This window comes from Antedon bifida, chromosome 10 (assembly GCF_963402885.1).
Source record: "Antedon bifida chromosome 10, ecAntBifi1.1, whole genome shotgun sequence".
Taxonomy (NCBI): domain Eukaryota; kingdom Metazoa; phylum Echinodermata; class Crinoidea; order Comatulida; family Antedonidae; genus Antedon; species Antedon bifida.
In genome coordinates, this window is record NC_136235.1 from 20445335 (window position 1) to 20473321 (window position 27987).

General features: G+C 33.0%; 1 protein-coding gene across 2 annotated transcripts; it reads right to left on the minus strand.

Moving 5' to 3' along the window:
• Window positions 1-76: 76 nt before the first annotated feature.
• On the minus strand, window positions 77-16418 carry LOC144853555 (solute carrier family 2, facilitated glucose transporter member 10-like). Of its 2 annotated transcripts, XM_078711262.1 has the most exons (15): window positions 16287-16418; window positions 14357-14397; window positions 11439-11636; window positions 10898-11014; window positions 9324-9430; window positions 8048-8131; window positions 7427-7530; window positions 6874-7069; window positions 6610-6696; window positions 6043-6270; window positions 5327-5546; window positions 4949-5071; window positions 4376-4508; window positions 4015-4077; window positions 2890-2907 (listed from the first exon to the last, which is right to left on the minus strand). In XM_078711262.1, the coding sequence occupies exons 2-14, from the start codon at window positions 14364-14366 to the stop codon at window positions 4023-4025; spliced, it is 1662 nt and encodes a 553-aa protein (XP_078567388.1). In that variant the 5' UTR covers window positions 14367-14397; window positions 16287-16418; the 3' UTR covers window positions 2890-2907; window positions 4015-4022. The 2 variants fall into 2 exon arrangements, with proteins under 2 accessions (XP_078567387.1, XP_078567388.1); XM_078711261.1 differs by lacking the exon at window positions 4015-4077 and having other exon boundaries at window positions 77-2907.
• Between the last annotated feature and the right edge of the window lie 11569 nt (window positions 16419-27987).

Genomic DNA, 27987 nt, shown 5'->3' on the forward strand with positions numbered 1-27987 from the left:
GGGTACTAATTATGTTAATACGATTTAATCCGATGCTCACAAAGACAGCACAACAAAACAAACAATAGATACAAAATAATATACACATCTTTTATTGCAAATAAGTAACCTAGTATGTATTTCAACATATAAAAATAAATTCTATAGCAGGTTCGTCTCTTAATTTTTCGTTAAATTTTATAAAATAAAACTAACCTACTTTTTCTTTTAATGAACACACTTTCATGATTTAAGTTATGTACTATTATTTAGAAAAATAAGGAATATTTATACTATATTTTTACTGGAATAATTGGTTGTTGGAAGATATGTACGGCTCCGATAACAAAATTTCAACTGTATTATTGCAGTCATAGCCAATAAATACTACATTTTATAATTCTCTTTTACAGAAAAACAACGTTTTACACTATATTATTGGAGAAGCATAATACTAAATACATTTTACTACTTTTACTACTGTACCAATACTACTTTAATGTGCGCTTTTAATATATAATTAAATTAATATCACTCATAAAAATAATATATTATATAGGAAATTATAAAACAAATATGATAGAAAATCCAAATATAAACCAACTTAAAAACATCTATAGAATAAAAACATAATCTGTAAGTAAAGGAATACATAGCAATATTCAGATTACACAAACCCGTAGTGTTGTTGGTAGTCTATGAGTGCTGCCTACCTAGATACACGGAGTTAACATGCTAACACTTGGACATCTAAATAAATAAAGGGCGAGATATGCACATGTAAGGTCGTCCACTTGAGGGCGTAGCTCATGAATATGTCCGTTATTTCAAGCTAGGCACGAAATAGACACCATTTGTGCACCTTTTATTATTAAAAAATATAAAACATACAGTTCACCAGCTTTTTCAAGAAACTTTTTTCCATTTTTTTAAGTCTCTTTAAGTACATGCATCTTTTAAATCAGACTTGCTGACAACCAACTTTTCTTTGAGTTTTACGAAGACGAATAAAGTTTTTTTGTATCTTGTATATAGATTATATTAAGTATCTCCTACTGTAAGATTTCTAAAAACAATACTGTTTACCCACGAAAGACCAGAATGAACACGGGATTGTTTTTCCTTAGGCTTGTGCGTGTACATACACTGTATTACAATAACAGGGGGAGGGGGTGAATTAGGCTTGTGCGTGCACATACACTGTATTACAATAACAGGGGGAGGGGGTGAATTAGGCTTGTGCGTGCACATACACTGTATTACAATAACAGGGGGAGGGGGTGAATTAGGCTTGTGCGTGCACATACACTGTATTACAATAACAGGGGGAGGGGGTGAATTAGGCTTATGCGTGCACATACACTGTATTACAATAACAGGGGGAGGGGGTGAATTAGGCTTATGCGTGCACATACACTGTATTACAATAACAGGGGGAGGGGGTGAATTAGGCTTGTGCGTGCACATACACTGTATTACAATAACAGGGGGAGGGGGTGAATTAGGCTTGTGCGTGCACATACACTGTATTACAATAACAGGGGGAGGGGGTGAATTAGGCTTATGCGTGCACATACACTGTATTACAATAACAGGGGGAGGGGGTGAATTAGGCTTATGCGTGCACATACACTGTATTACAATAACAGGGGGAGGGGGTGAATTAGGCTTGTGCGTGCACATACACTGTATTACAATAACAGGGGGAGGGGGTGAATTAGGCTTGTGCGTGCACATACACTGTATTACAATAACAGGGGGAGGGGGTGAATTAGGCTTGTGTGTGCACATACACTGTATTACAATAACAGGGGGAGGGGGTGAATTAGGCTTGTGCGTGCACATACACTGTATTACAATAACAGGGGGAGGGGGTGAATTAGGCTTGTGCGTGCACATACACTGTATTACAATAACAGGGGAGGGGGTGAATTAGGCTTGTGCGTGCACATACACTGTATTACAATAACAGGGGGAGGGGGTGAATTAGGCTTGTGTGTGCACATACACTGTATTACAATAACAGGGGGAGGGGGAGAATTAGACATGTTTGTTGTTACATTATAAAGTTCAGATGTAAAATTTAATTTCATAATTTATCATATTGATGAGCCATTTCTAATGGCTTTACACGGCCTTAGCAACCAGTAGGGGATGGTCCATTTTTTTGTGACGATCGCACCACTTTAATTCTCGCGGCTTAGATCAGTATTTTGCTTACTTAATTTTTACGTCAAGGTAGAGTATTACTTCACTAATTACAAATGAAATTAAATAAATTTACACACAATTAAATAAATCCTGACTGTTGTTAAATGCCCTTCATAATATATATCGTTTTTTATACACTAATTTGTTTACCTATGCCGCAACTAGTATCTTTGCTCACTAATGGTGAATGTATAGATCGCATCAGTTTGGTCACTCAGCAGTCTTCTACCAAGATACATGACTATCCTTGTTTAGTGTAGACCTTCGGTCACTTACCAGTCTTCTAATGACAAGTTACTTTGCCTTGCTAATGGTGCAAAAAGATCGTATCAAGTGGCTGCACTCTGTAGTAATTTGATGTCCAGAATCTTAACATACATCTCATCAATTAGGCCACTTTGCCTTCTTCTCACACAGTGTAACAGAAGCTCTTCTGAATAGATAAACAATCATACTGGACGACAACAGCACACAATCTAATCCCTTTGATTGAATCACTCTGAAGGCTCAAAGTAATGCTTTGGAAAATCCCAATGCCTTACGCTTCACTGTACTGATCATTACTTGACAAAACTAAGGAACTAAGTCTATTATGTCCATTCTCAACATTCTTCTGAAGGCATAGACGTATATCGCTGCTCACTTACTGGTAACTGTAACCCGCGTATCCTTGTCGGCAATGATACAGGTTCTCTTCTTCTGCTGTTTGAGAAATTTCTGTGAAGCCAATTTTTAGAATTAGTAAATGATATGATTTGCAGATGTTTTTGTGTTTAAAATTGTACATTTTTTTGCCTTGCATTGCAAGTATTATGTAAAATTTTTTTAATATTTTAATATTTGATTATTGTATATGACCCAATATAATCACATATGCAGTAAATGATAGTTTTTGCCTTGCATTGCAAATATTTTTATGATAATATATGGTATTATATACAAGCATAGGATTATACTAGGTCAAATATGTTATAAAATTAGTAAAGGTATTTAGAATTTTAAATAAATATTTTAGTATCCAGTTGTTGAATACATTTTACAAAAAAAATATTAATAATCATTTTGATTACATAACTTGAGAAAAGTATTATATTTACAAATGAAATCAAGATACAGGTAAGTATGAGTTGTACCAATGCCTTCAAAATGAGTTATGTTTTATATAATCAACCAGGCTTGTATTTATATTTAGTTAGAGTTTAGACTATTAAACTATTAAAGATATCTATTTTGGACTATGTCATGCAAAATAATCGGTATATTGTTAACCATACCATTGTAAAATAACCCAAATGGGAACATGTCCAACCACCAAAGTTAAGTTAAGTAAAATTTAGAAGTAAAAATGATTCATTCGCAGTCAATGGTACAGTTGTGTTTGTCATATTGTAGTAAGAAAAAAGAAATTAGAAAAGAGAGAGATTCATATATCAAGCCAAGATGCTCCAAACCTAGTGTTGGCAGTAATCAAACCTACCTCTGTTAATATGCATATACCTTTGCCCTTAATAAGAACATAATAACAAAACAAAACTAAATTTATAAAAGTTAAAATTGAAAAAATGAGGAAGAATGCTGTGGAGATCCATTGTAGGAACTCTTCAGGTAGAAATTAAATGAGCAAAAAGTGTAATAAAACCATAAACAAACAGATGAAAAGAAAATAAATTCAATTAAAAAACAAACAAAGAAAACATAACGCAACAAAGCAAAGTATAAACATAAACAGAATAATAAAAAGAACCAAATATAAAAGGTAAAAAAGAAAACAAAAAGTGAAAACTAATGTTTAAGTTAGTACTGTAGTAAAAATATCAGATTTACATTCTCCTTTAATCATTGTCCAAATTCATATACGTAGAATCAAAATAACCACAGCTATACCTCCTAGAACAATGTACAGTGTACCAAAGGAAGAATGATATAGCGTTATGAATAAATATTTGTTGGTTGAGCATTGGTATCTGTTTACCAAGCACTGTCATGTGAGCAAAGCTACAGAGGTAAATGGTAGTGGTAGCTATCTGAGTATGTACAAAAATATGTAAAACTGTGTAAAAATTGCAGCAAGACCATGTTTACAATGCCTCTTACAATAATAATGTAGTATAGGTAAACCTGAACAACTTATTTAAAATTTGTATTTTTTTGTTCCAAAAGCAATTAAAAAAACACAAAAACACACCTTTCACTTAAATCTTTTGATATTTCTTCTAATGTCTTGTTTTTAGTTTCTGGAACAGCTACATATATAAAGAGTATGGCAACCAAACAGAATGCACCATAAACCAAGAATAACGTTGCAATACCTATGGCATCTGAAACAAAGTTTTTACGTCAGAATTTAATTTAACGTTATTTAACTACTTAGGCATATATCACCTCATGGTTGTTCTTCCCTGGGGCTATGTGTAAATGACTGTAATGGATGAATGATTATCAGACCCAAGATTAATCTATTCCTATTCAACGTTGAGATTTTTTTTTTAGAGATGACGTCTTTTATTCATTATCAGAACAATGTTAACTGTTGATCAAATCCATGCCAGATAATTCTTTGTTGAAATACATATAACATTAGTGTTATTGTATATAATCTTTATCCAAGAAGTATTGCTCCACCATTTAAACAAACAAATTGCAAAGCCTAGTAGATTAATTAATGCCAGTTTATGGTGCCCTTCTTTAAATGTCTCCTGTCTAATAACTTTTAATAATTCTTTTAAAAGAAAGCAAAAAAAAGGTATGATTAACTAACTCATGAGATTTAGGAATGTAAGTGACAACACCATATTTGTTCCCCAGTTCAATGTCGTCGCCAGTGAGGTCGCTCTTCCACGAACACCGAGTGGGTAGATTTCGGTTAGCAATAACCACGTAACTACAAAATCAAAAGTATTAGCAGAGAAGGTGGAAATTGCTACATTTTTGATTGATGAAAGTTGGTCACACTATATCTGACATTCTGCTGGTCAGTTTACTAAATATTTACTGATTTTATGACTATGGTTTTCACATCACTTGGCCATTTGACCCAATCAGTAGCGCAAATGACTTTTTTTTTTGTAATTAAGTAAAAATTCTGATATTGTCCGATGCTTTACCTATTAATCCAAATATAATGCATATTGTTTACCTGGGCCAAAGCTAAATGCGTAAGCAGAAACAAACATCATGAGTGACAACAATGAGATTGCTTTAGCTGCTGTGTTAGCTTCTGATGACTCATCCCATGTCATATTTGAACTCTGATAAAGTGAGGTCATGTCAGCCGATTCAAATGGAGTACTTGTAACATTGATGTCTGTGTCTATATCTATTATGGTTGAGTTCAGAGTTTCTGTCTTATGGCTTATCTGAAATAAAGTCAATTTTAGTCAATTATTACTACGTTTATCGTTCTTCAAGTACAATAAAACTCAATATTTAAAACTTTAAACAAATATGTAAACAATTATTAAAGATGTATTGTCCCCTAAAAACATGAAAGGTCATTTTGTAGTTTTAAACAAAGTGAATCACTTACGTAGGAAAAAAACCTGAAAAATTAGAGTTTAACTTATAAAATGACAAAATAAACCAAAAACCGATTGGCTGGCAGACAATTTGACTATTTTTTGCTTTAAATTACAGTATTTTCAGGGGTTTTTTTTATCCAATTTTTGGTCAAAGTGAATATTAAACTATGTGACATTAAAATGACATATTCAACAACAAAATTTTAAAAAAGGGACAATACATCTTTAAAGGATTGTATATTCATTATTGGTCTAAAGTGCTAATGAAAATTGCCAATATAAATTTTAAATAAAACTTAAATATAAGTTATTGAAGAATGGATTAAAAACTTACTTTAGTAGTTACACCAAGAATCACAATTGAAAACATCATACACATCACGCCACACAAAAGCAACTTGCGCCTTCCAATATAATCAATGATTAAAAGACAGAGGGCAGTAGACAGGAATTTGGTGAAACCAATGCCGACCGTGGCTGTAGATGCTGCCACATTGCTTTCAAAACCGATTCCTTGTAGTACGGTTGGAGCGTAGTAAACTACGTTTGTTTGACCCGTGATCTGTGAGTGAAAAAGAAAATAACTGACAAAATATTTCATTTTTATATCAGTATTTACTGTTACGTATGTACTGTATTACAAAAATGTGTAAACACAATCACAACAATGGCAAGTAATATGACAAGAATCCAGCTTTAAATAAGCCTGGTCTACACTATCAAACTTTATGTGACAAAAAATGTGATGTACCCATATATGGACACGATGATGTCATATCACTACTATATTTAGGCATATCACTACTATATTTAGGCGTATCACAGCAATCACACTTTTTGTCACATACACTTTGATAGTGTAGACAGAGCTTTAGAGTATAAACAAGAGGCTTTTGCTTACCTGTTGTAAAAATACAAGACCTCCACCAATTACCATACGGATACGCATATTGGCTTTTGGTTTGAACAGATCAGCCAATGAGTAGCCCTGTGGTGGAGAAAAAATATATTTAAATTTAAAGAGATATATAAAATAAAAGCAAATTATGCTTGATAAGTTTAATATTAACTTTTTGACACACATACTGTAGGCTGCATAGACCCATTAACAGTTTTACTTGGCTACTAGATAACCTACAACCGAAAGTTGTGATTTTTGACTTACGTCCTCAATGGCCAAACCAGCTTTCATTCCGTTAATTTCGTCGCTTACATCATGTTCACTACGCAACAATTTAAGGACACGGACAGCTTCTTCAACTTTGCCACGCTTGATCAGGTAACGAGGACTTGAGGGCAGTATTACCATCCCACAACCTTGTATAATGGCAGGTATTATGGAAATGCCAAACATAAACCGCCTGAAATTAGATTCAAAATTATTAGTTTTTATTTCAATCTTTCCTGGCTACAATAGGACTACACTAAAAAATAAATGATAATAACAATTAACATCATTTTATTATGTTATTATATTATGCTCAATATTTTATCTCCTTCGTTTTTTTTTACTTAATTTATTGTTTATTGTTTTATACAGTATTTCTTTTTATGTATTTCTGCATATTTATATTGTAGGGGCCCTCATGAATAAGTTACTGCTTTTAGTGCGGGCCCCAATTGTTGTCAAATAATTGAATAAATGTGTGTATGATGATGATGATGATGATTATGGAAGTTCAAATAACTATAAAAGAGCTAGTGTATATTATATTTACCATCCATTTTCAACAGAAATAAAAAAGTAGCTGATAAGATATGCTAGTAAAATTCCAATAGTAATGCCCAATTCGTTCAGTGACACCAACTGACCTCGACGATCCTGAAAAAAAATAGAACCAAAATTATGTATTAGTATTACTGTCCATTTAAATCAAATCAAATTTTTTAAATTCTTTTCTTCAGTACAAATAAAATAGAATTATCACTTTGACAAAATTGAAAATATTTTGTAGGAACATCAAACAACTAAATTATATACAGTACATATATTATTTGTACACTACACCTTTGCCACTACAGAGTGTGCAATTATTTCATTTAATTTCATTTACTTATTTGACACAATCGGTCAAGAGGTTGCGACAGCAATAATGCACCATAACACGAAAGTGTCCACCCCTACAATTATAACAATATTTAAAACAACATTTAAAACAAGATAAAATACATTACATTTAGAGAATATTAATATTATATCCAAAATTGAATTAAGAAAATTGAGAGCATATGACGATAACTAAATACCACTTCAGTATGCTTTATCATGGAATTAATCGTTAACTTAACAAATATAAACAATTTTTAGCAACATAATCAGTTTTTTTAAAAATACTTACAGATGGGGACACTTCAGATATGTAAATACATTCACCAATTGCTGATAGAGACACTGCAAATCCTACAATTACACGCCCAATATTCTATAGAAAAATGTTCATATTTAAAGAATGTATATTAAAGGATTTATTTAAATTATTTTATAAAAATATTTATAAATAAAAAAGTTCTAAAAAGAAGAATGGAAATAGAGCAGGGGGGGATTAGTGTAGTGTGCTCCCCTTTTGACAGCTAAAATAAATTTATGAACTACTTTATTTCTATATTTATTTTTGAAAAACTATGTTGGTGCTCCCTTGTTAAAAAATCCTAGATCCATCCCAGGTGGCATACACAGTCAAGCAAGCCTCATTAACATCCCAGGTGGCATACACAGTCAAGCAAGCCTCATTAACATCCCAGGTGGCATACACAGTCAAGCAAGCCTCATTAACATCCCAGGTGGCATACACAGTCAAGCAAGCCTCATTAACATCCCAGGTGGCATACACAGTCAAGCAAGCCTCATTAACATCCCAGGTGGCATACACAGTCAAGCAAGCCTCATTAACATCCAGGTGGCATACGCAGTCAAGCAAGCCTCATTAACATCCCAGGTGTCATACACAGTCAAGCAAGCCCCATTAACTTTAAATTTATATAGATACACACAACAAGTTATAATTGTGATTTTCATGATTTTTCTTGCAATGCTTTTGAGTCATATTAGGTTGCTTCTAAACAACAGTAGTAGAATTTCAAACAAAGCCGTTGGATATTGATTACAAATTGTGCACATAATAATGACGAGGTGTACTCCATACCAGCTGTGACATTACAGCAATAGAGACACACATAATATTCATTTTGCTGTCAACAGACAATATTGTAGTCACTAGATACTGTAGCCACTAGTAGGGACATTGAGATACAAACTACTGAATATTGAATTTTCAGTAATTTGCCTTTCGATTTATATACCGTAGTTGTTAGATACTGTAATCGCACTGATTTCATCAAGTATTAAAATGGGCTTTTGATAAAGTAATTTTACACAAAGCATTATGATATTTACTATACAGCTTAATCTTACAATACAACTCACATTTTTGACAGTAACTCTATACTTTTATACAAACATTTTGTTGAGGTATTAATGAATTGACTAGTAAGATGAATAAAGTAATAATAAACAGTACACAAATCATGATAAAATTAATAATAAAACCTCTTGACCTCCAGATGAGGGTTTAGTTTAAAATCATTACATTAGTTTAGTAGCCTGTAGAGTCTTACCAAAGCTGTAAAGGAAGTAGCACAGGTAAGTATCACACCACCAGCAGTGAACACAAATGAGTTGAGGATTAGAGTGTATCTTCTGCCAAAGGAATCAATTATGAACCCTAAAAGAACGAAGAAGAAGCTTATATACAAATAATCACACTCACAGACAAGCACACAAATACAGGGGTGTGAATATATATAGAGGGACAAGGGAGTATACATATTTGTTTAACACAAAATACCAGTATCAGTAGATATAGCCTTTTAAATATAATTTACACACACAGGCAAGCACACACATACAGGGGTGTGAATATATATAGAGGGACAAGGGAGTATACATATTTGTTAACACAAAATACCAGTACAGTAGAGCCTTTTAAACATAATTTACAGTTACACGCACGGACGGGCACACACATACAGGGGTGTAAATATACGTTCATTAGTAAAAACAAGGGAGCATCATCTTTTTAACACAAAATGCCAGTAGAGTAATTTAAAACCTAGCCTTTTTAAAATAAGTTACACGCACAAATAGGCACACACATACAGGGGTATAAATATACGCTCATCAGTAGAGGGACAAGGGAGTTTTTTAAAGATATAATTTAGAAACTTTCTTCCTTAGTTGCCACGACAATATCTAATCGGGCATGAATGATATTGCTGATAAAGTGTCTAACACTACAGTTTTGATACAGCATAAACAATACATCAAAATCATTTACTTCAACTATCCTGGGAATTTAAATGATGTAAATATCTAAAGTAATATTTCTACAAATTTAATAACATAAACATATGGTCTCAAATAAACACAGGTTAAATTTCTCTTGGGAGTGTTGTTAATGCAACAATCATCAACAACACTTTTAGTTTCTCAATTTGCTTCAATTACTGTATGTCATGTAATATAAGTTCTGAGTGGTTTTTGATGATCTAAAAATGAAACCATATATGATGCCATTTATAATAATAATACCGGACAATATGTTGTTATGACAATTGTTCATGAATTAAAATATTTATAGTTTGTCCGTTAAAAATGAAAAATACTGTATTTATACCAAAAAAAAAAATGTTTATAAAAAAAAAAACTTAAATTTGTTGTTTGATATATTTAACTCGCTAGGATTGAACCAAAATAATCATTTTTATAAAAACAAGTTATAACAATAACTACCATATAAAGGTGTGTGGCACAGTGTATTAGGCATTCTTCAAGACCAACGCTCATTGCATTTTTGTCCTTTGTTAAAGTCAAACACAACTGTTTTTTTATACTAAAAATGAAATGGTTCGGTGCTCAAACAGTTGTCAAATTTGTAATAATATTGCTCACTGACTGCATTATTACGTCGGTGTACGTAAAATCTTTATCAAGCCTTTTTGTCGATCTGTCTTTTTGTATTGTTTTATTTTTCATTGTTTTTATGTAAGAGCTCTGCATGTAAAAGCTTGCTTATTAGCAGAGTGTTTCACATGTGTTTGAACAAATGACCAGGGTTATAATGTGAAGTGCTTAGAGGTTTTGAGCATTAAACGCTATACAAGATCAACATATTATTATATTTTGTACGAACCACCTAATAATGATCCAAACACAGCCCCTAACAGCATAGCGCTAATCACAACCTCTTGTTGTAAATCACTAAGGGAGAATTCGTCACGTAACTGTAACATAGCTCCAGCGATAATACCTAAATAAATAATATAAAAAGTATGATAATACCTAAATAAATAAGATAAAAAGTATGATAATACCTAAATAAATAATATAAAAAGTATGATAATACCTAAATAAATAATATAAAAAGTATGATAAAATATCTAAATAAATAATATAAAAAATATGATATTATATTACTGTTCAGTCTATTCAAGTAAGCATAATAGATATTAAAGGTAAATTTGTTAAAACATTCATAACCATAAAGGCTAATTTACACAGACGAGCGGTAATGGTAAGCAGATAAACCGCGTAGCTTGTCCCACGTAGAATGTCTGCATCTATCTTGTTTTGTGTAATAGTCAAAGAATAACATACACTGTAGATTCTATATTTTTGTTGGCCTTTAGTAATCATTTACAGTTTTAAAAATGATGCTAATAAAATGAACATACCTATGTCATAGCCAAAGAGCACTCCTCCCAAAGCAGCCATTAACGTTGCTATTACAAGATGTGGGGTCATCTTTGATTTTCTAGGTTTGTGTACGGGGTTAAGTTCTTCACAATCCTCCTGTATATCGAAATTGTGCGCAGAAAATCCATTATCTTCATGGAAATCGTCCTCCATATACTCCGAAGAAAGCAGGTTCACTGAAAACAAGAGTGAGAAATTAAAGGCATTGCAAAATGTTATCATAGATGTTTGTTTGTTATCATATGAACAGGTTATATATTAGTTTATAATGAATAAATGAACATTATTCATGTACATCTCTGTTGAATACTGTAACACAATAGACACACTGCAGATATGCAATGAAATATCACGATTCATTACTATAAATTATATAGCGAACAAGTATTGTTGAATATGGTGCCCATCCATAAGTGTGGAATATGGTGTACACAGACAAAAAAGAGCTAACAGTCACAGAGAAAAGTGCTAAGTGAAAAGAGTGCATTACTAACCGTTTTAATATGAAATGCAAATCTACTTGTATCAAATAATTTAAAAGGCTACTGTGTATTGGTACAGACACTGAATGCAAGCACGGAATGGACACACTAATGGAAACAAACTTACAACAACTGTGGTAAATGTACGCTGGGATCTGTCTTTTTAAAAGTGCAATCATGTGTATGGTTCGCTTAATCCACTAATCAAACAATCTATAATTTCTATTGTTAATAGACATACAGCTTTACGTTAGCTTTGATTCAAAGTCGGAGGAGGATATCTCCGCCGCTAAGTTTAAACTTACCGAATGCATTACTGAAATACGTTCGTGGATGATGATCAACAAACTAAAGCTCAATGATTCAAAAACTGAGTTTTTCGTGATTTCATCTAATAGGCATGTTAAGGCTATACCCCAACTTGATTTGAAAATCGGTGAATCTATAATCACCCCATCCAGTAAGATTAAAAATCTTGGTATCATGCTTGATAACCAACTCTCTATGAAAAATCATGTTAGTACATTGCGTAGTAGGGTAAACTTCCATCTTCGTAATTTGAGTAGGATTCGGTGTTTCATAGACCGCTCTACTTGTACACATGCAGTAAGATCTTTAATTCTTTCCCGACTGGACTATGGCAACTCTTTGCTCGGTGGATTGGCTGTTTCAGACGTCCGACGTTTGCAAACACTGCAAAATAGCGCTGCACGTCTTATTTTTCAAGCTAGCAAGCGCACCACTGCGTCTCCTCTCATTGGGGAGCTGCATTGGTTGCCTGTCCAGCAGAGAATTGAATTCAAGATCTTAGTGCATGTGTACAACTGTCTGTATGGCTCAGCACCTGGTTATTTACAGGACCTTATAAACAAACACCATTCTGGTCGGCATGGACTTCGATCTACCCAAGACCATACCCGTCTTGCCATCCCCAAGACCAAGAGGTCGTTTGGCGATAAGTGTTTTTCTGTCATCGGTCCTAGATTGTGGAATAACTTACCATCTTATATTCGTGAAGCCATAAATGTGCAATATTTCAAGAAAATGTTAAAAACCTATCTCTTTCCTAAATAATGTTTATGATATTACGGTAACTTTTTGTATAGGCCCTCATAGTTTTTATATATATATATTTTTGTATTTTCATTCCATTTTCTATTTTTTGTATTTTGTAAGTTTTGTTGAGTATATAGTATTTTCTATTGTACAGCGCTTTGGTCACTTGGAAAAGCGCTATATAAATCCAAAATTAAATAAAAAATTAAATAAATAATAATCAAATACTCTTTTTTAAAGTTCACTAGACAAAAAAAATGGGGATGCATTGATATACAAAAACAAGGCTATATCTATAAAAAAAAAATATTTTAGGAGGACAATATGGTTGAAATTCAAGCAGAGGGTAGACATGTGTTTGAATATTATTTCAAATATTAAATAAATTCTTGAGAAATTATATTCAGTATATTATACAATACTGCCAAACCTAAGTGAAAAACATAAAAATCAACTATCACCACCAACCATCATCAAAATGGTAAAAAGTGAAAAATCTTTTTCATTCATATTTGAGATGCACATACGGAGCAGTATCCTGTGATTAAAGCACGTCATATGTACACATAGTCACTCAGACTTTTAAATTTTGTTAATTTATAAATAATTATGAACTCTCTATCTATCCAGATTCGTCCGTTTTATGATAACAGTTAATGTAGAAAAGGACTCACTTAAAGCGCATTTTCCAATATGTTTTCAAGTGTTTGTTGCACATAGAATGACGTGCTAATTACCTGTTTAATTGATTCTAAAGTGTGATTGTCTAATTGTAAATTGTTAATCAACACACTGCTAATAACAAAGTGTTAATTGAAATTATGATAATTGATACAGTCCTTGATAGAAAGAAATCTGTAGATTAAATCTGTAGTGTTGCTCAAAGTCCTGATGAATTGTGCAGTGGACCAGAAGATGAATTTCCTTTTTTTTTTTTCCAAGGCTCTTTTGTGTTGTTAAACATATGCAATTTTTGACATGCTTTCGTACTAATAATACATACTGTATATGCATGCATAGAGCTTTGTAACTGTAATACTGTATTTGATTACGAAATAAAGAATAAATGCTAATTATCTTTGTTTGTTATTTGCTAATTATGCAAACTACGTTACGCTCGGTGAATTAATAAAACAGTTGAATTAAAAGAACCGTGTTGACGAGTCACACTTGTAATATAAATGAAATGAAAATGAAATAATGTCTCATTGAAAAATGTTGTAAATTGCAATGTAAAATACAATAATAAATAAAAATATTTTTTCTATTCTGATCAATAATAATTTCTTAATTTTTTAAATGTTATACTTTATTCTATACATTTTATTATATAATTAATATAGCATCATGTTATTTACCAGTATCCATTTTGATATTATCACAAGTCCACAGAGATTATCTGGAGAAAAAAAAATGTTTTTTTTATTTAATTAAGTGACCAGAGAAAAACAACAACACAAATACACAACAAAGTTGTTGCAAATCTTAAATATATAATTGCATTCATATTTTAAATATATAATTGCATTCATATTTTAAATATATAATTGCATTCATATTTTTAACAACAACAACATTGTTAATACAGCACAGTAGTATCGTCTATCATTACTTTGCTATCTGATAAAAGTTTGAAACTGACATATTAGTCTATGGTTGGTTAAGACAATTATAACAATGTGCATGACATTTGCAGTAGTGTAAGTTCTAAACATAAGTTTTAGTTATAAAGCATCTTAGCATGGAGCTATAAATTATAATTTAAATTAATTTATAGCTCCATGATCTTAATATATATTTTAACAAAATTCCAATTAATATTACCTCAATTGTATTTTTACAACAGTAAGACCTGTAAATTACTAATAATAATGCCAAATAAGGATAAATTAAAATAAAACTCTACACACAAAACTCTGCTTATACTTACTACGCTGCAGAAAAATAATCAGTATTGCTGATAATATTACTAGTTTGTAAGTGCAATGAAAACTAAGCACTGGCGCTAACAACTAAGTACTCACGCTAACATCAGTTAATTCTAACAGAGTTCAACTTCATCAGAGGGATCACATTGGCTAGGTGATCAGACTACTCAGGAAAGGCATCATTTCCTTGTCTATGACCTTTGACACATAAGTAAGCGTGCCTGCTGTCAATAAACATTATTGTGTTTCAGCATAGACATGTGTAATTTCAATATTAAACCAGTTGGTTTAGAAAACAATTCTTTTGTGAACACACTGTATTTGTGTCAATGTTGAAGAATACAGGTGAAAGTAAATACAGACATTTTTTTTTCAAATTTTTCTACAATTTATTTTTCTCCATATTAACAACCTGTACTTAATGCAATGGAAACTACAGTAATTCTTCTTTCTTTTTTTCAGATTTTTTTCATTTGACTTTTTCTATGTATCATATTTATGATGTATGGATTTGAAATAAAAACAAAGACATAATATTACCAATACATAAAACAAACAAAACATTTCTCACATCATTTTCAAAAAAACATTACTGCCTGGCATCTAATAAAACAAATTCTGTTATGATAAAAAAAACCAAATTTACTAAGTGACAATTTTACTCCATTTAAAGCAAACATTTAAACATTTACTAAAAATAATTGAATTTTAGTAATTTCTTAATAATGTTCACTTTCTATAAATATATTTTTGTTATATGTTGTTCAATGTTGACATAAGTTTTAAATATCCTTTTCATCTAAAATAATTTCTTTCAAATCCTAATCCCAAGTTATGTCATTTCTCTTGACAGACTGTTGGAATTGTGGGAAAAAAACTTTTACAGCCAGCCAATTATTTCCACATCCTCACTATATAGGTCACTAACCAATTTTACACCACCTTCAAGAAGGATGGTACTAAAATTGATCAATAATGAAATTAGTCGCAAAAATAACTTAGGCCTAGGCCTACGTAGGCTTGTTTTTAGGCCATAGGCCTAGGCCTATTTTAACTGGTATTTTGTATTTGAGTGCCACTACTATTATAGATATGATTCTTTGATCAACAACGACGCATCATCTTTATTTAGTAAAAGTGATAGATAGACTGATAGACTAGGTAGTTGTCCAGATGAGTAGCCAGTGCAGTTAGGGGGCCTAGCCAGGCCTACTGTACTACCTACTCTAGCTAGCTAGCTAGAGTCTAGGGAAGACCAGGCAGGTAGGTAGGTCTACTTTATAGTCTACTGTAGATGGGCCTATTCTACTTCTGTACTCAAATAAATTGTTTATTTAGAATATCTAGTATCAAAACCTACCGTCCATCGTTTTTCATGCCTCTCGCCCTCCTTCTTTTAATGAATAGAAGTGTTTTATAAGGCTAGAGGCCTAGCTAGGAGAGGTAGGCCCGTCTCTCTCTAGTCTGTGCTCCGCAGACAGTCTACAGTCCGCTGCTGCTGCTGTGCTGCTATATCTCGGCACCGTACCAGGAAGCCTGTTTACGTTTATTCATGCATGACTGGTTCCAAAATGATATTTCCCTAGAGAGGGGGTTGTTCATATTTTTTTAAGATTAAAGATCGATTACCTGAAAAAATAATTTTGTAAAATGTTTTTGTTGAATATGATATGCCATTTAAATGCCACATAATATTATTTAGGCCTACCTAAACAACTATAATTTAAAGCAAAATATAGTCAAATTGACTGAAAGTTTATAAGTGAAAACAGTATTTTAAAGTTTTTAAAAGAATTTTATTAAAACTGTGAAATAGACTTTTCAAAATCTCTCTTTTTTATTAATCTTCATTTTTCATGTTTTTGAACAATATATCTTTAAGCTATTAATTTTGACAGCCATTCTGGATTTTACTAAAACTATAAATTGTTTATTAGACAATCCAATGCTTGTAGCCTATGTAAACTAATTTGAATGCATCTTAGTTGAGTGTTTACAATTCTTAATTCAGGTGATAATCAGGATGCTTTGGGTTCATTCATTCAATTAGTCAGAAAAAAGTCACACTAGAAATGTCATGTAAAGCTCTGTCTATACTATCAAACTATCCCATATGGACATGATGATGTCATATCACTACCATATTTAAGCATATCAGTACAATATTTGGGCAGATCACAATTTTTTGTCAAACTAGTTTGATAGTGTAGCCAGAGCTTTAGGTTCTAAAACGTAAAAATGATTCCTAACCAAAGATATTGTGGCCCAACCATAGGCGGATTCAAGGAGAATATTTGCAATTTTTAGCCCCCCACCCCCCTATTTCAAAATCCTAGATACGCCACCGTAATTACAGTAATTAAAGTGGGTATGCGGGGATCGGTTAGTTAATCTCACTCTTCTGGTTATATGGTGGGTGTCTTCTTCTGAGCAGAAAGCATGCTTGTCCATTATCACACCTTCCATTGTAACGTTTACCACAAAGTGAATCAGATCATTTAAAGCTAAGATTAGTTCATGGACAACCAAAGAAAATGTGTCTCTGGCAAAATTCCTTTAACTTAAAAAACCCATTGTACTGAAGTGTACAGCATGACGATTGTTTTTCTTATGCTAAAAAGCCCTACCCACTTCTACAAGTGAAGTCGGATCCCATCCGTGACGGACTATCCACTATAGATAATTAAACACTAATACTCGGGCACTCAACACTGAGGAATAAGGTTGATAAAAAGGGTAATACGTTGTGATAAGGGCCTGACATAGGAGTGTTGTCAACTGACCAACAGGTAACTGTAGGGACAGTATATAGGTCCAAGTTAGGATGTCGTCAAAAGAAAAGAAGACACAGTCTCTGAAATTTGGATTTCGACTTCCAAAAGGTAGGTGGTCTAAAGTATCTGTATTTAACACAATTGCATAATAAAAAATAAATAAATCAGCATCGTATAAAGTATAGTCAACAAAATGTATTCGAATGTAGCCCTATAACACCAATTGACTTTGTAGACCATTTATAATAAGTATAGGCCCAACATAGGCCTATACGTGGATTAGAGTTTTAGAAGCCTCAGATGCATGTAGGATACGATAATCCTGGATCAATTTTGGTAATGGATTTGGTGGTTTCATTTTTTAAAAAAGGCCTGTATTATTTGTATATTGATGAGCAGTATATTTAATAACCCATGTCGACATATATAAATTCTTTGAGTGATTTCCATCATTTCGGAGACCATTTGATATATTAAGTTCTTATATGTTTTTTACCCGACAAGGCTTATATGGATTTACAATATTCACATTGCATGCCCTATGCGGCGTTAGATCATTAGAATACAATCATTGCATTGTTATACTATACGTTAAAGTCCTTCTCTCATTGTAATACTTGTTTGTATAGAAATAATGTGCACACGGAACTTACAGTTCACATGACGTTTTCTGCACTCATGTGGTGGTTCAGTATTAACATCATTAAATATAGACTTAATATAATTGAAGCATATTAAGCCTTGTCTACACTATCAAGCCTTATATGTGAAAAAAAATGTGTCCATATATGGATGTCATATCACTACCATATTTCGGCATATCACTACCATTCGGCACATCACACTTTTTTTTGTCAAACTAGTTTGATAGTGTAGACGGTGAGATTTATAATTATAAGTAAATTATATAAATCCAAGGGCAAATTACTGAAAATAATGACAATTCTATGGATATCAGTGGCTGGATCTCAATGGAGATACAAATAAAATAAGCAAAAAGCTAAATCAAAACGATAAAGTAAAACAGGCAGAAAAATTAGCAGAGCTTTCAGGCAACACTAGCACTTCATCAGTGCAAGGGCTAGTTAATATTAGTGCAAGGACTAAATTCCTCTATTGTATGAACAATAGATGACAAAGAGGTATGGGATGGTGTAGCTATCATTACAGGCTAATCAGGGGAGGATTGAGATCAGGGAAGAGTTCGATCACTCTTGCCTAATCCCAGCTTTCAAGTTATCAATCATGGCCTTGACTTTTCCCAGGCGCTCAGTGCGTCCTGTTTGAACAGTTTAAGTCTCATTGTAGTTTATGCTTTTGTGAAACACTGAACCCTGTGTAGTTCAATTGCACCCTAAAGTCATAATATTCTAAACTTCGTAAAATATTGTTGATAATATCGTGGGTTACTCCAAGGCAGGGAGAAGTAAACACTAGAAAAACGCAATGGAGACAATGATTAATGAATAAATCCGACTAGGTACAGTTACTCTATAGTCTAGCTATACAATACTGGTAACTGATCCTCAAGGAGGTTACTGTAGGCTCTACTGCCGGAATTCCTTACTCCAGACCGAATTGATTGGACATGGCAGCCTAATAAGAATTAGTTCCCTTACAAGTATCTTATGTCCAGCGGCCCCTCTCGTATCTATGTCCAGCGGCCCCTCTTGTAGGCCTATATTATGACCAGCGGCCCCTCTTGTATATTATGTGCGACCCCTCTTGTATATTATCAGATATTTTACAACAATTATGTAAACTGTTTTGTATTCACACAAACACATCTTGTGATTTTCGTTGTCTTGTAGATAAAAAGAAATCCAAAAAGAGCAAATCACAAACACTTGAACGGATACATGTATCGGAGGTATCGGTAAGTCTCATCCTCTCTTTTTCTTTTGAATGCTTACTTACTTCATGCTTACTATAGATGGTAATAAATTGTATACATTAAGAACTGACCTATCCCTTTAATGTGTGTGGTAAAACTGCTTTAATTACAAATATTACGATTGGTAGAAAAAGACGAATAATATAACCGTTTACTGCAATTATTGAGAAGGAAAGTATTCATTCGTTTTAGTAACAGAAGGTTTGCAGTTGTGTATCTATGTTTCTTTAAAATATGACAGAGATACAAAATGATAACAAAACTCTGATGTTATGGCCAATTACCAAATGATCGAATATAATTAAGTTTTAATTTTTTTTAAATTTTAAGTGCTGAATATTTTGACTATATAATGGTATAGGCAGCATTTATGTGTTTTTTTCACGAATAATGTAAGGGACACGGCTGCTGTGTCCTTATCCAATACCATTCATTGCATTGCATATGCAGCGTTTCGTTTATCTAACTTAAAGTAACTTATTCAACACAATACACTATTGGGCCTATATTTAATCATTGTCAAAACGATTGTAATGACTAATATAATATTACTTTGAGGTACGGTTAAGTGTAGTTTATTCCATGTAGGCTTAGTTATAACCAAGTCGGAATGGGGTATACAAGCAACAACACTGAAAGAAAAACATAACAATCCGACCGTTTTAAATAAAAAGTCACAATTTGCGTGAACCAAAGGAATTTTTTTCTGGGGCACTAAATGCTTTTACCAAATACGTACCTATTCATTCGTATACGTTTCACACGTTCTTGAATTAACTCAATACTTTTGTATGAATAGTATATTTACTAAAAAATTCACGATAACTGTGGTTTTTATTGTTGATCTCGTGTCTATAGTCAAAAGTCACACCCCGTGTCTTTGGAAAAACCCACTGAGTTATTTACTCCATTCAATTGGCTTCAGTTTCGATTTTAACCAAGTTTGTGACAAACACGAGCTTCAGTTGTGAAAAGGTATGATAAAATCACAATATCTGTTTTAACAATACAAAAGATCAACAGTATGTTTAATGTTTGTTATATTTCAAGGTTAAACGCACTGCTGGTTAAATAAATATTACAAATCTTGAATTTATTAAAGCTAAATATACAAAAACAGAAACAGGCCTTTTTTGTAGTAAAATAAAGATAACATCAAAATATCGCTGGTGGAATATTGTCCTCCACTCGCCTCTTTAAGTTTAAATGCCCACTGGTTCCAAATTTGTTACAATGCAATATTACTGTAGGCCTATCTCCATTGAGATCCAGCCACTGATACCCACAGCATTGTCATTTTTTCAGTATTTTGCCTTTGGATTTAATGCAAGATTATATTAATAATATTACTGAAAATTGTTTGTAAATTATATTATTCTTCAATACGAAAAATATATAACCGACAAAACGCTATTGAAAAAAAGACTAACAAAGTGAACCAAATACTGTCAAGGGGAACCTTTAAACAGAAAGTACAACAAAGTGTGAAAAGATAATAAAAGTAAATGTGTAAATATGACTTTTCATAGATAGAATTGAGCGGTATAAATCATAGAACAAAGATCAACAGAACCGTGCGCCTTATATTGTTATTTGGTTGAGGAGGTGTGAAACAGAATTCCGTCGTATTAAGTTGACTTTTTCGGCTGGTTGGACATATTTAATACCTAATTGTATGGTTATTTATTTATTCATTCATTTAGTGAAATCAATAACCTTCGAAATATTTATGTCAAACAAGAAGGTGTGCCGGGATTTAAATACTGTAGTAGTAATGACCGAGGCATTCGAATTATTTAATCATTTACTTAATTATTACTAATATGATTCCTAATACATTTCGGAATACATTTCATAATAATTGACATTTGAACCGCGCATGTATTTCAACATGCATGTTCGTTGCACATTTATAATGGAGACGAGTTCAATTCATGTTTGAATTAAAATCACACAGACAAGTATGTTTTTACAGGGTTTGAATGTCTTAATTTCAAAGTACACTACATTCCGGTTTTTCGAAATTCTACAAAATCATAAAACATTACAATTAGTCAATAAAGAATAAATAATATGATAGAAATTCTTAAATATATTTCTTATTTTGTAATATTGTTATGTATTTGTTATGCTTTTCTATGTTTAGTTGACAGTAATAACATTTTAGTATCACATTTAGGCCTAACAGCAAATAAAGATATTTGTAGAGAAATAGAAGTTCATTTAAAAACACCGGTCAAATAATGCACTTAATGCTTAGTTTTTTGATTGATACGTCAGTTTAATAAGTAACTCTATTATCTTGATTTGTCTTCAGCCTTCTAGTCATGAGGCTACGACGAGTTCTGCCGCCGCAACCAATACATCCGTTGCCGCAACCAATACATCCGTCGTAGTCACAGAGACGGTGCGACATGGACACATTGACGATAGAGAGGATACTATAAGCGAATATAGCCATACAAGTACCGTACATTCAGGACCAACAAGGTAATAGTATTCTTCTAATTTTCATCATTAAACCACCCCGTTATCGTACCGGTATGTCGTCACAGTAATACATGCACCAAAAGTTTCTTGTCTGCTTCTTTTAGGTGTATTTTACAGGTTAAATTCGAGAGATAAAACACGTTTTTAGTATAGTTTAGTTCCTTGTTTGTTTAATATTAACGTCACAGTTTGTAGACAGCTATTACAAATGTTAACTTATTAAATGAAAATGTATGATATAGAGATGAAAGGGTGATATTTTGTTTAGTACGGATATCAATTAACTTCTGTACATTGTTAATAGAGCGGAGAATCTGGTTGTTCGTGGAGAAAAAGTTCGTGACCAAATCGAATCTGTCACTCGAGATTTGGACAATATTGACTCACAGATCAAAGATGTCGACGGCAAAGCCTCTAAACTGAAGAGCGCAGAAGTGAACAGATTGATATTCATTATAGAGACTAACTTAAAGGTAATCATTTTAATGTTACTTTTACAAAATTGAATGAACTTACTTTAAAATTATATTGCCAATAATATCGTGTTCCTCTTAAATTCTCAAGGGGTTTACGTGGAAAATTTAGTGGATTACATTGTCTCACAGCGAACCTATTGGAATTAGTTTTATTATGTGTATTATTTTTATACTAATTTGTAGACATGTGACAAGAATATACACACACTGTATACAAATGTTCATCAGCTTCACGAAGATGGCTACCAAGGTTGGGAGAGACTTCAAGAAAGGTAATTTATAACCAAGATTTTCTGGATGAAAATTAGTAAATAGATTCTTTCCTTATTAAAAATGATAATGTAAGATAGTACGTTAGTTTGATTCGCTTCTTTTCTTATTCTTAAATCAACATTGAAATTGAGCCAAATCAGCCGAAAGACCGAAATCAGTACCAGGAGTGAGCCCAACTTAATACATTTTAATGTACAAACCTATATCTTGATTTAACAAAAAAATTCTGTTCTAAAAATAATCTTTTTATAATTGTATATCATAGAATTGAAGAGCTTCAAAAACGCTCCGCTATTCTCAGCACATTTGAGATTAGAAGCAGATCAGAGAAAGACTCCACGATGATCAAGACCCACGGTGAAGGAATGAGTATATCAAAGAAAAAAGAAGAGAAAAGAGAGGAAAGAATTGTCGTCAGAGATGAGATTTATATCTTCATGACAGAATGCCTGACCTGGATACAGAAGATGATGGTATGTATAGAAAACGTTTTTGTTGATGCTATTGGTTAAAGTGTATAATATATCTTATTTAAATTTACCAGAACATGAATAAACTATCTTGATTCCTCTATCTAAAATGCTGTAGTTTGTACCACAACTTTTCACAGCAATTATCGCAGAAACTGGTTGTTCATAATTCAAACTTTTCACGTGATTTGTATAGTTGTGTGATGACAGTAGAGTACTATTGTTTACTGCACATTATCTGTTTTCCATTTATTTTATTTTTTTATGTCTATAGTCAACAGTGAACAAAATGTCATATGGCAGTGATGTATCCAGTATCAGAGATCTGTATCATAAACTATCTTTAGAACTTGAGAACATACGGCAGTACAGAGCTAACCTGGATCAGTGCCAAAGAGATCGTACCAAATATTCTGGAGAGGAACTGAGAAAGTACAATGCCACGCTCCAGAAGATTGAAGCAGAGTACCAGAGACTGTTGGACGCTGCGCTGCGTCGTCTTCATCTGCTCGAGGTCTTGCTCGAGTTCTCACAAGATGCCACTCGAGAGTTGTCTTGGCTTGATGGCCTTGGTGATATAGAAGCACAATGGGAAAATACTCATCCTACTATCAAAGAGATGGAAGATCACATTTTGGTAGGACATCTTAGTTATTAAAATAACAATTTAAATTTGTATTTTGTTTGTTCTTTAAACCAAACAAAAACAACTAATATACCTAGACCTTCAGTATATAGGGTAGTTGATCATATTTATCATAACGTCTTATTATCTTCTTAGAGTCTGGCTGGCGAAATAGAAAGACATAGAGACGAGTTCAACCAGGTGATACAAAGAGGAGAGACAATGATCAGCCAAGATCACCCAGGCTCAGAATGCATCAAGGTATAGTCATTTTATTTCTTCAGATGTCATGTTAATTGCATTCAATAATCCATTGAGAATTCGGATATAAGTGAATTTCATAGGCAATAAACCTCAAACATATATGTTTCATTCAAAAAATAGCTGGTGGTTTTATACGCGCGTCGGACTGATTTTTTTCTCTCTCCAGAAATACTTAACTGCGATGAAAGGACAATGGGCGTGGTTGATAGACTTTAAAGCATCAGTTGAAAAACATCTCACTGTAACTCGTGGTAATTACGATGTAAGTTGACCATAGCATTGTGTGATCGTCTGATGCTTAGTTTCTTTAATTGGAGTTTTGTTATTAATGATATGTTTAATATTCTGAAGTATATAATACGAATTTATTCACAGGTACATTGAAATCAGAGAGCCGGATGTAAATGGATTCGTATTAAGCCCTATATAGCACTTTAAACAATATTCAAGATCGTCTCGAGGCAATCGGCATTGTTGTACATTCTCTTAATCATTATGTGTATTTAGATAAGTATAGGGGCTTATGTCCAAACAAAAAAATACGGAATAGGCTAATATTTATCTTTCATAACATTTTTTTTTATATTAAAGGTTCTTGAAAAGAGCTACCATGATGAAGTCACGCTCGCCGTTGAACTACTGACTTGGATGTCAAATGTTGAACACACACTTGGGTCTATGCAGCCACAGGCTCAACAATCTAAACTTCTAGAAACTCAACTACAAGATGTTAAGGTTAGTCAATATAGTAGATTATTAGCTCGATAATTGCCTAAAGCTCTTTCTACACTATCAAACTGTATGTGACGACAACATGTGATGTGCCCATATATGGACACGATAATGTCATATCACTAACATATTTGGGCACATTACACATTTTTTTTGTCAAACTAGTTTGATAGTGTAGACAGAGCTTAATAGTTAGTACAGCAGGTATGCATCATTATTGCTGGTTATACGGTCGTTTTTACAGAATGTGCACACAGATGTACAAGGCCATCAGAGGGCAATTCGTGATTGCGAAGACAGTATGCAACTGTTTGTTAACATGCACAACGCTGCCCTTGGACGTGACCAGATTGACGCAATCAATGACTATATATCCCGGATGATAGATTTATTTGATCGTCTTCAAAATCAAGTTAGAGTTCGTGAAAAACATCTGACTAGCGCCCTCGATTCACTTATAGCTGTCGAACACGATTTGTCAGCGTTGGACATTTGGTTTGAGAAGGCTGTAACAGATATTAGAGAGCTGGGTGGGAACATAAACCAAGAAAAAGATGTTGACAAACTGTTTGCACATCTTGATACGATTACAACAGACGTTAAAACAAACACAAAACGTCTGGATAGTATTAAGGATGCTGCTGAAAATTACATTGCTAGTTGCAAGGTAGGATATACTTAACAGTTAGTAATATTTAATATTTGTAGGCGAATGTAAACAATATCATGAATCGTATCGTGATAAGTAAATGCATTATAGTTTCACCCTATGACGTCACTAAAGCGGCAAAACTGACTATATGTATTTCCAATCAATAAAACTACAGTACACGTCGGCGTATAAACGCTGAGAATCATCGTTTGTACGCGCGCGAAATATCATGTTCAGTGCTACATATTGATGGTATATAAACTAAACTGGTTAATTAATTTTAAAAACATAATATTTTTAATATTTAACTCAACTTAATTAATATAAAAGTACGTTTATTTCTTTAGGAATATAAACATATTCTGAAGGATTTCCGTGAAACTGCACTTTCCCGCCAATTTAATCGATCGTACGTTGAACCGTCTGATCCAATGTACATACGAGATCGTCTGAACAGACTAATAGCAGATTTCAATCAGCTTCAGATAACATGCGAGGAGACGCATGACAATCTGAAGAAAATTCAGGAAAAACACAGAGTTTTAAAAAATTCACTGTCTACACTAAACTCATGGCTTCAACAAGCAGAGAATGAAATGGCTAGACTAAACAGGGAGCCAGTAACAACTGATAGAAATACTGTTCAGCAAAGGATAGAACACAGCAAGGTATATCATTTGTATTTCAGTATGTTTAGGCCTATGATGTAAACAAGTTACTTTTCATTATACGCAAGCATCATACGATATATTGTACACACAAACCATCATGGTGTGGCCATTTTAAAATTAATTATGCTGTGATAAAAGTAGGCCTACTATTTTATTTCATTAATAATAACATTAATGTATGTTTAGGCCTTTAATGCTGACGTAACAAACCACGCTAGAGACATTGATCAACTGAGAGACGATGGCAAGTATCTGGTGCATTCACATCAAGTCATGAAAGAAGAAGTGGACAGAACTCTCGGTAAAAAAAAGCACAGTATTTTAAAATAATTAGGTTACCGTAGCTTGCTAATGCTTGGTTCCCACTGGAGACGCAACGTAAGTGAGTTGACCAATCACAAGCGATGGATTATTCGAACTGTCACTTGTCATTGGTCAAGACGCTTGCATTGCGTTTACGTCCTTGCGTTACGTAATAGTAACCAAGCTTATGGGAGAAATTATTTTTTTTTAATCTTTAATTTTTTTACGAAGTATATGTCTATCTAACTTGTTTGCCTTACGTTTGAAATAGATGCGTTTTTCTTGGGCGACAGAGATCGCATACTTAAATACGGTTACTTTCTTATTTTTTTTCTCCGTTTTATTGATATTGTAGATGGTATTGTCCAGAGGTACAATGAACTAGAGACAAGTCTCCTAGATCATATTCACAGATTGAGAGTAGGACTTGATAAAAACCAACATCTAGACGACCTTATCCGATGGTTGGAAGAAAAAGAGAAGCTGGAATTTGAGATGGAAAAAGGAACAATGGTTGTGATTAAGAGGGAACCACTTTCAACGAGGTTACAGAAATACAGGGTATAGTTATTGTATTATGATTCATGTCTTAGTAGGTCTGTCTTCCAATTTCCAAAGAGCATTTTGTTGACAACACTGTTTCAGTTTTACCGTGTATCCTCTAGTTATCTCTCTATATTCTCTTTTACGTTGATAGCTTTATAATCTATTTTTAGGTATTTGAGAAAGAGATTAGTGACTATCAGGACGTGATAGAATCGGTGGTTAGTTCCACATCAGAACTCATCAACTTGGCCAAACCAGAAGAACGCACCATCTACCAGTCTAAGCTGGACGACTTTCGGCGGCGACACAACAACTTGATTTCAAATTTGAAAAAGCACGGAGAGCTTCTTCATATGTTTTCAAGTAAACTGGTTGATCTTGAGTTGGAAGTCGAGAAGTTTGAAAGCTGGCTCTTGCCATTACTTCAAGAGCTTGAAGCAAAAGACATTGCCGAACTAAGCTTATCGGACATGGATTCCAAGTTGCAGGTAAATTTATTTATTTAACTTCTTGTTTTAAATATCTCTTGTAGTTATCTAATTTACATTCTCAGCATCGTCATTATCTTCCATTACTGTGCAAAATCTCGCTTTAGTACAGCCATTCATACATTATTTTCTAATTTTTAAGATGGCAGCTCAATATATAAATCGTCAGCAGATACAGTACCAGAAGATCCTGAGTCTCGCAAGGGAATTGTTTGATCATCCTCGCGCTAATAATACCACACAACTTTCGGCGATGATGATGAACTTTAAACATAACTGGGCCTCGTTAGAAGCCGCACTTGCTACAAGGTTGGTATCTTAAGACGATGTTGAAATAATTTATAATGATAAGTATATCAATGGTAGTAATTATGATGATTATGAGGGATGAAATATGAATATA

Bases quoted from the DNA above. Each gene is read 5' to 3' on its own strand.
- LOC144853555 (XM_078711261.1), bottom strand. The intron at 7,070-7,426 runs GTAAATATAATA...ATCTAATTTCAG, and splicing joins ATTTCTGTTGAAAATGGATG to GCGGTTTATGTTTGGCATTT. The intron at 4,509-4,948 runs GTTAGTTAATCA...ACTTTGTTTCAG, and splicing joins TACATTCCTAAATCTCATGA to ATGCCATAGGTATTGCAACG.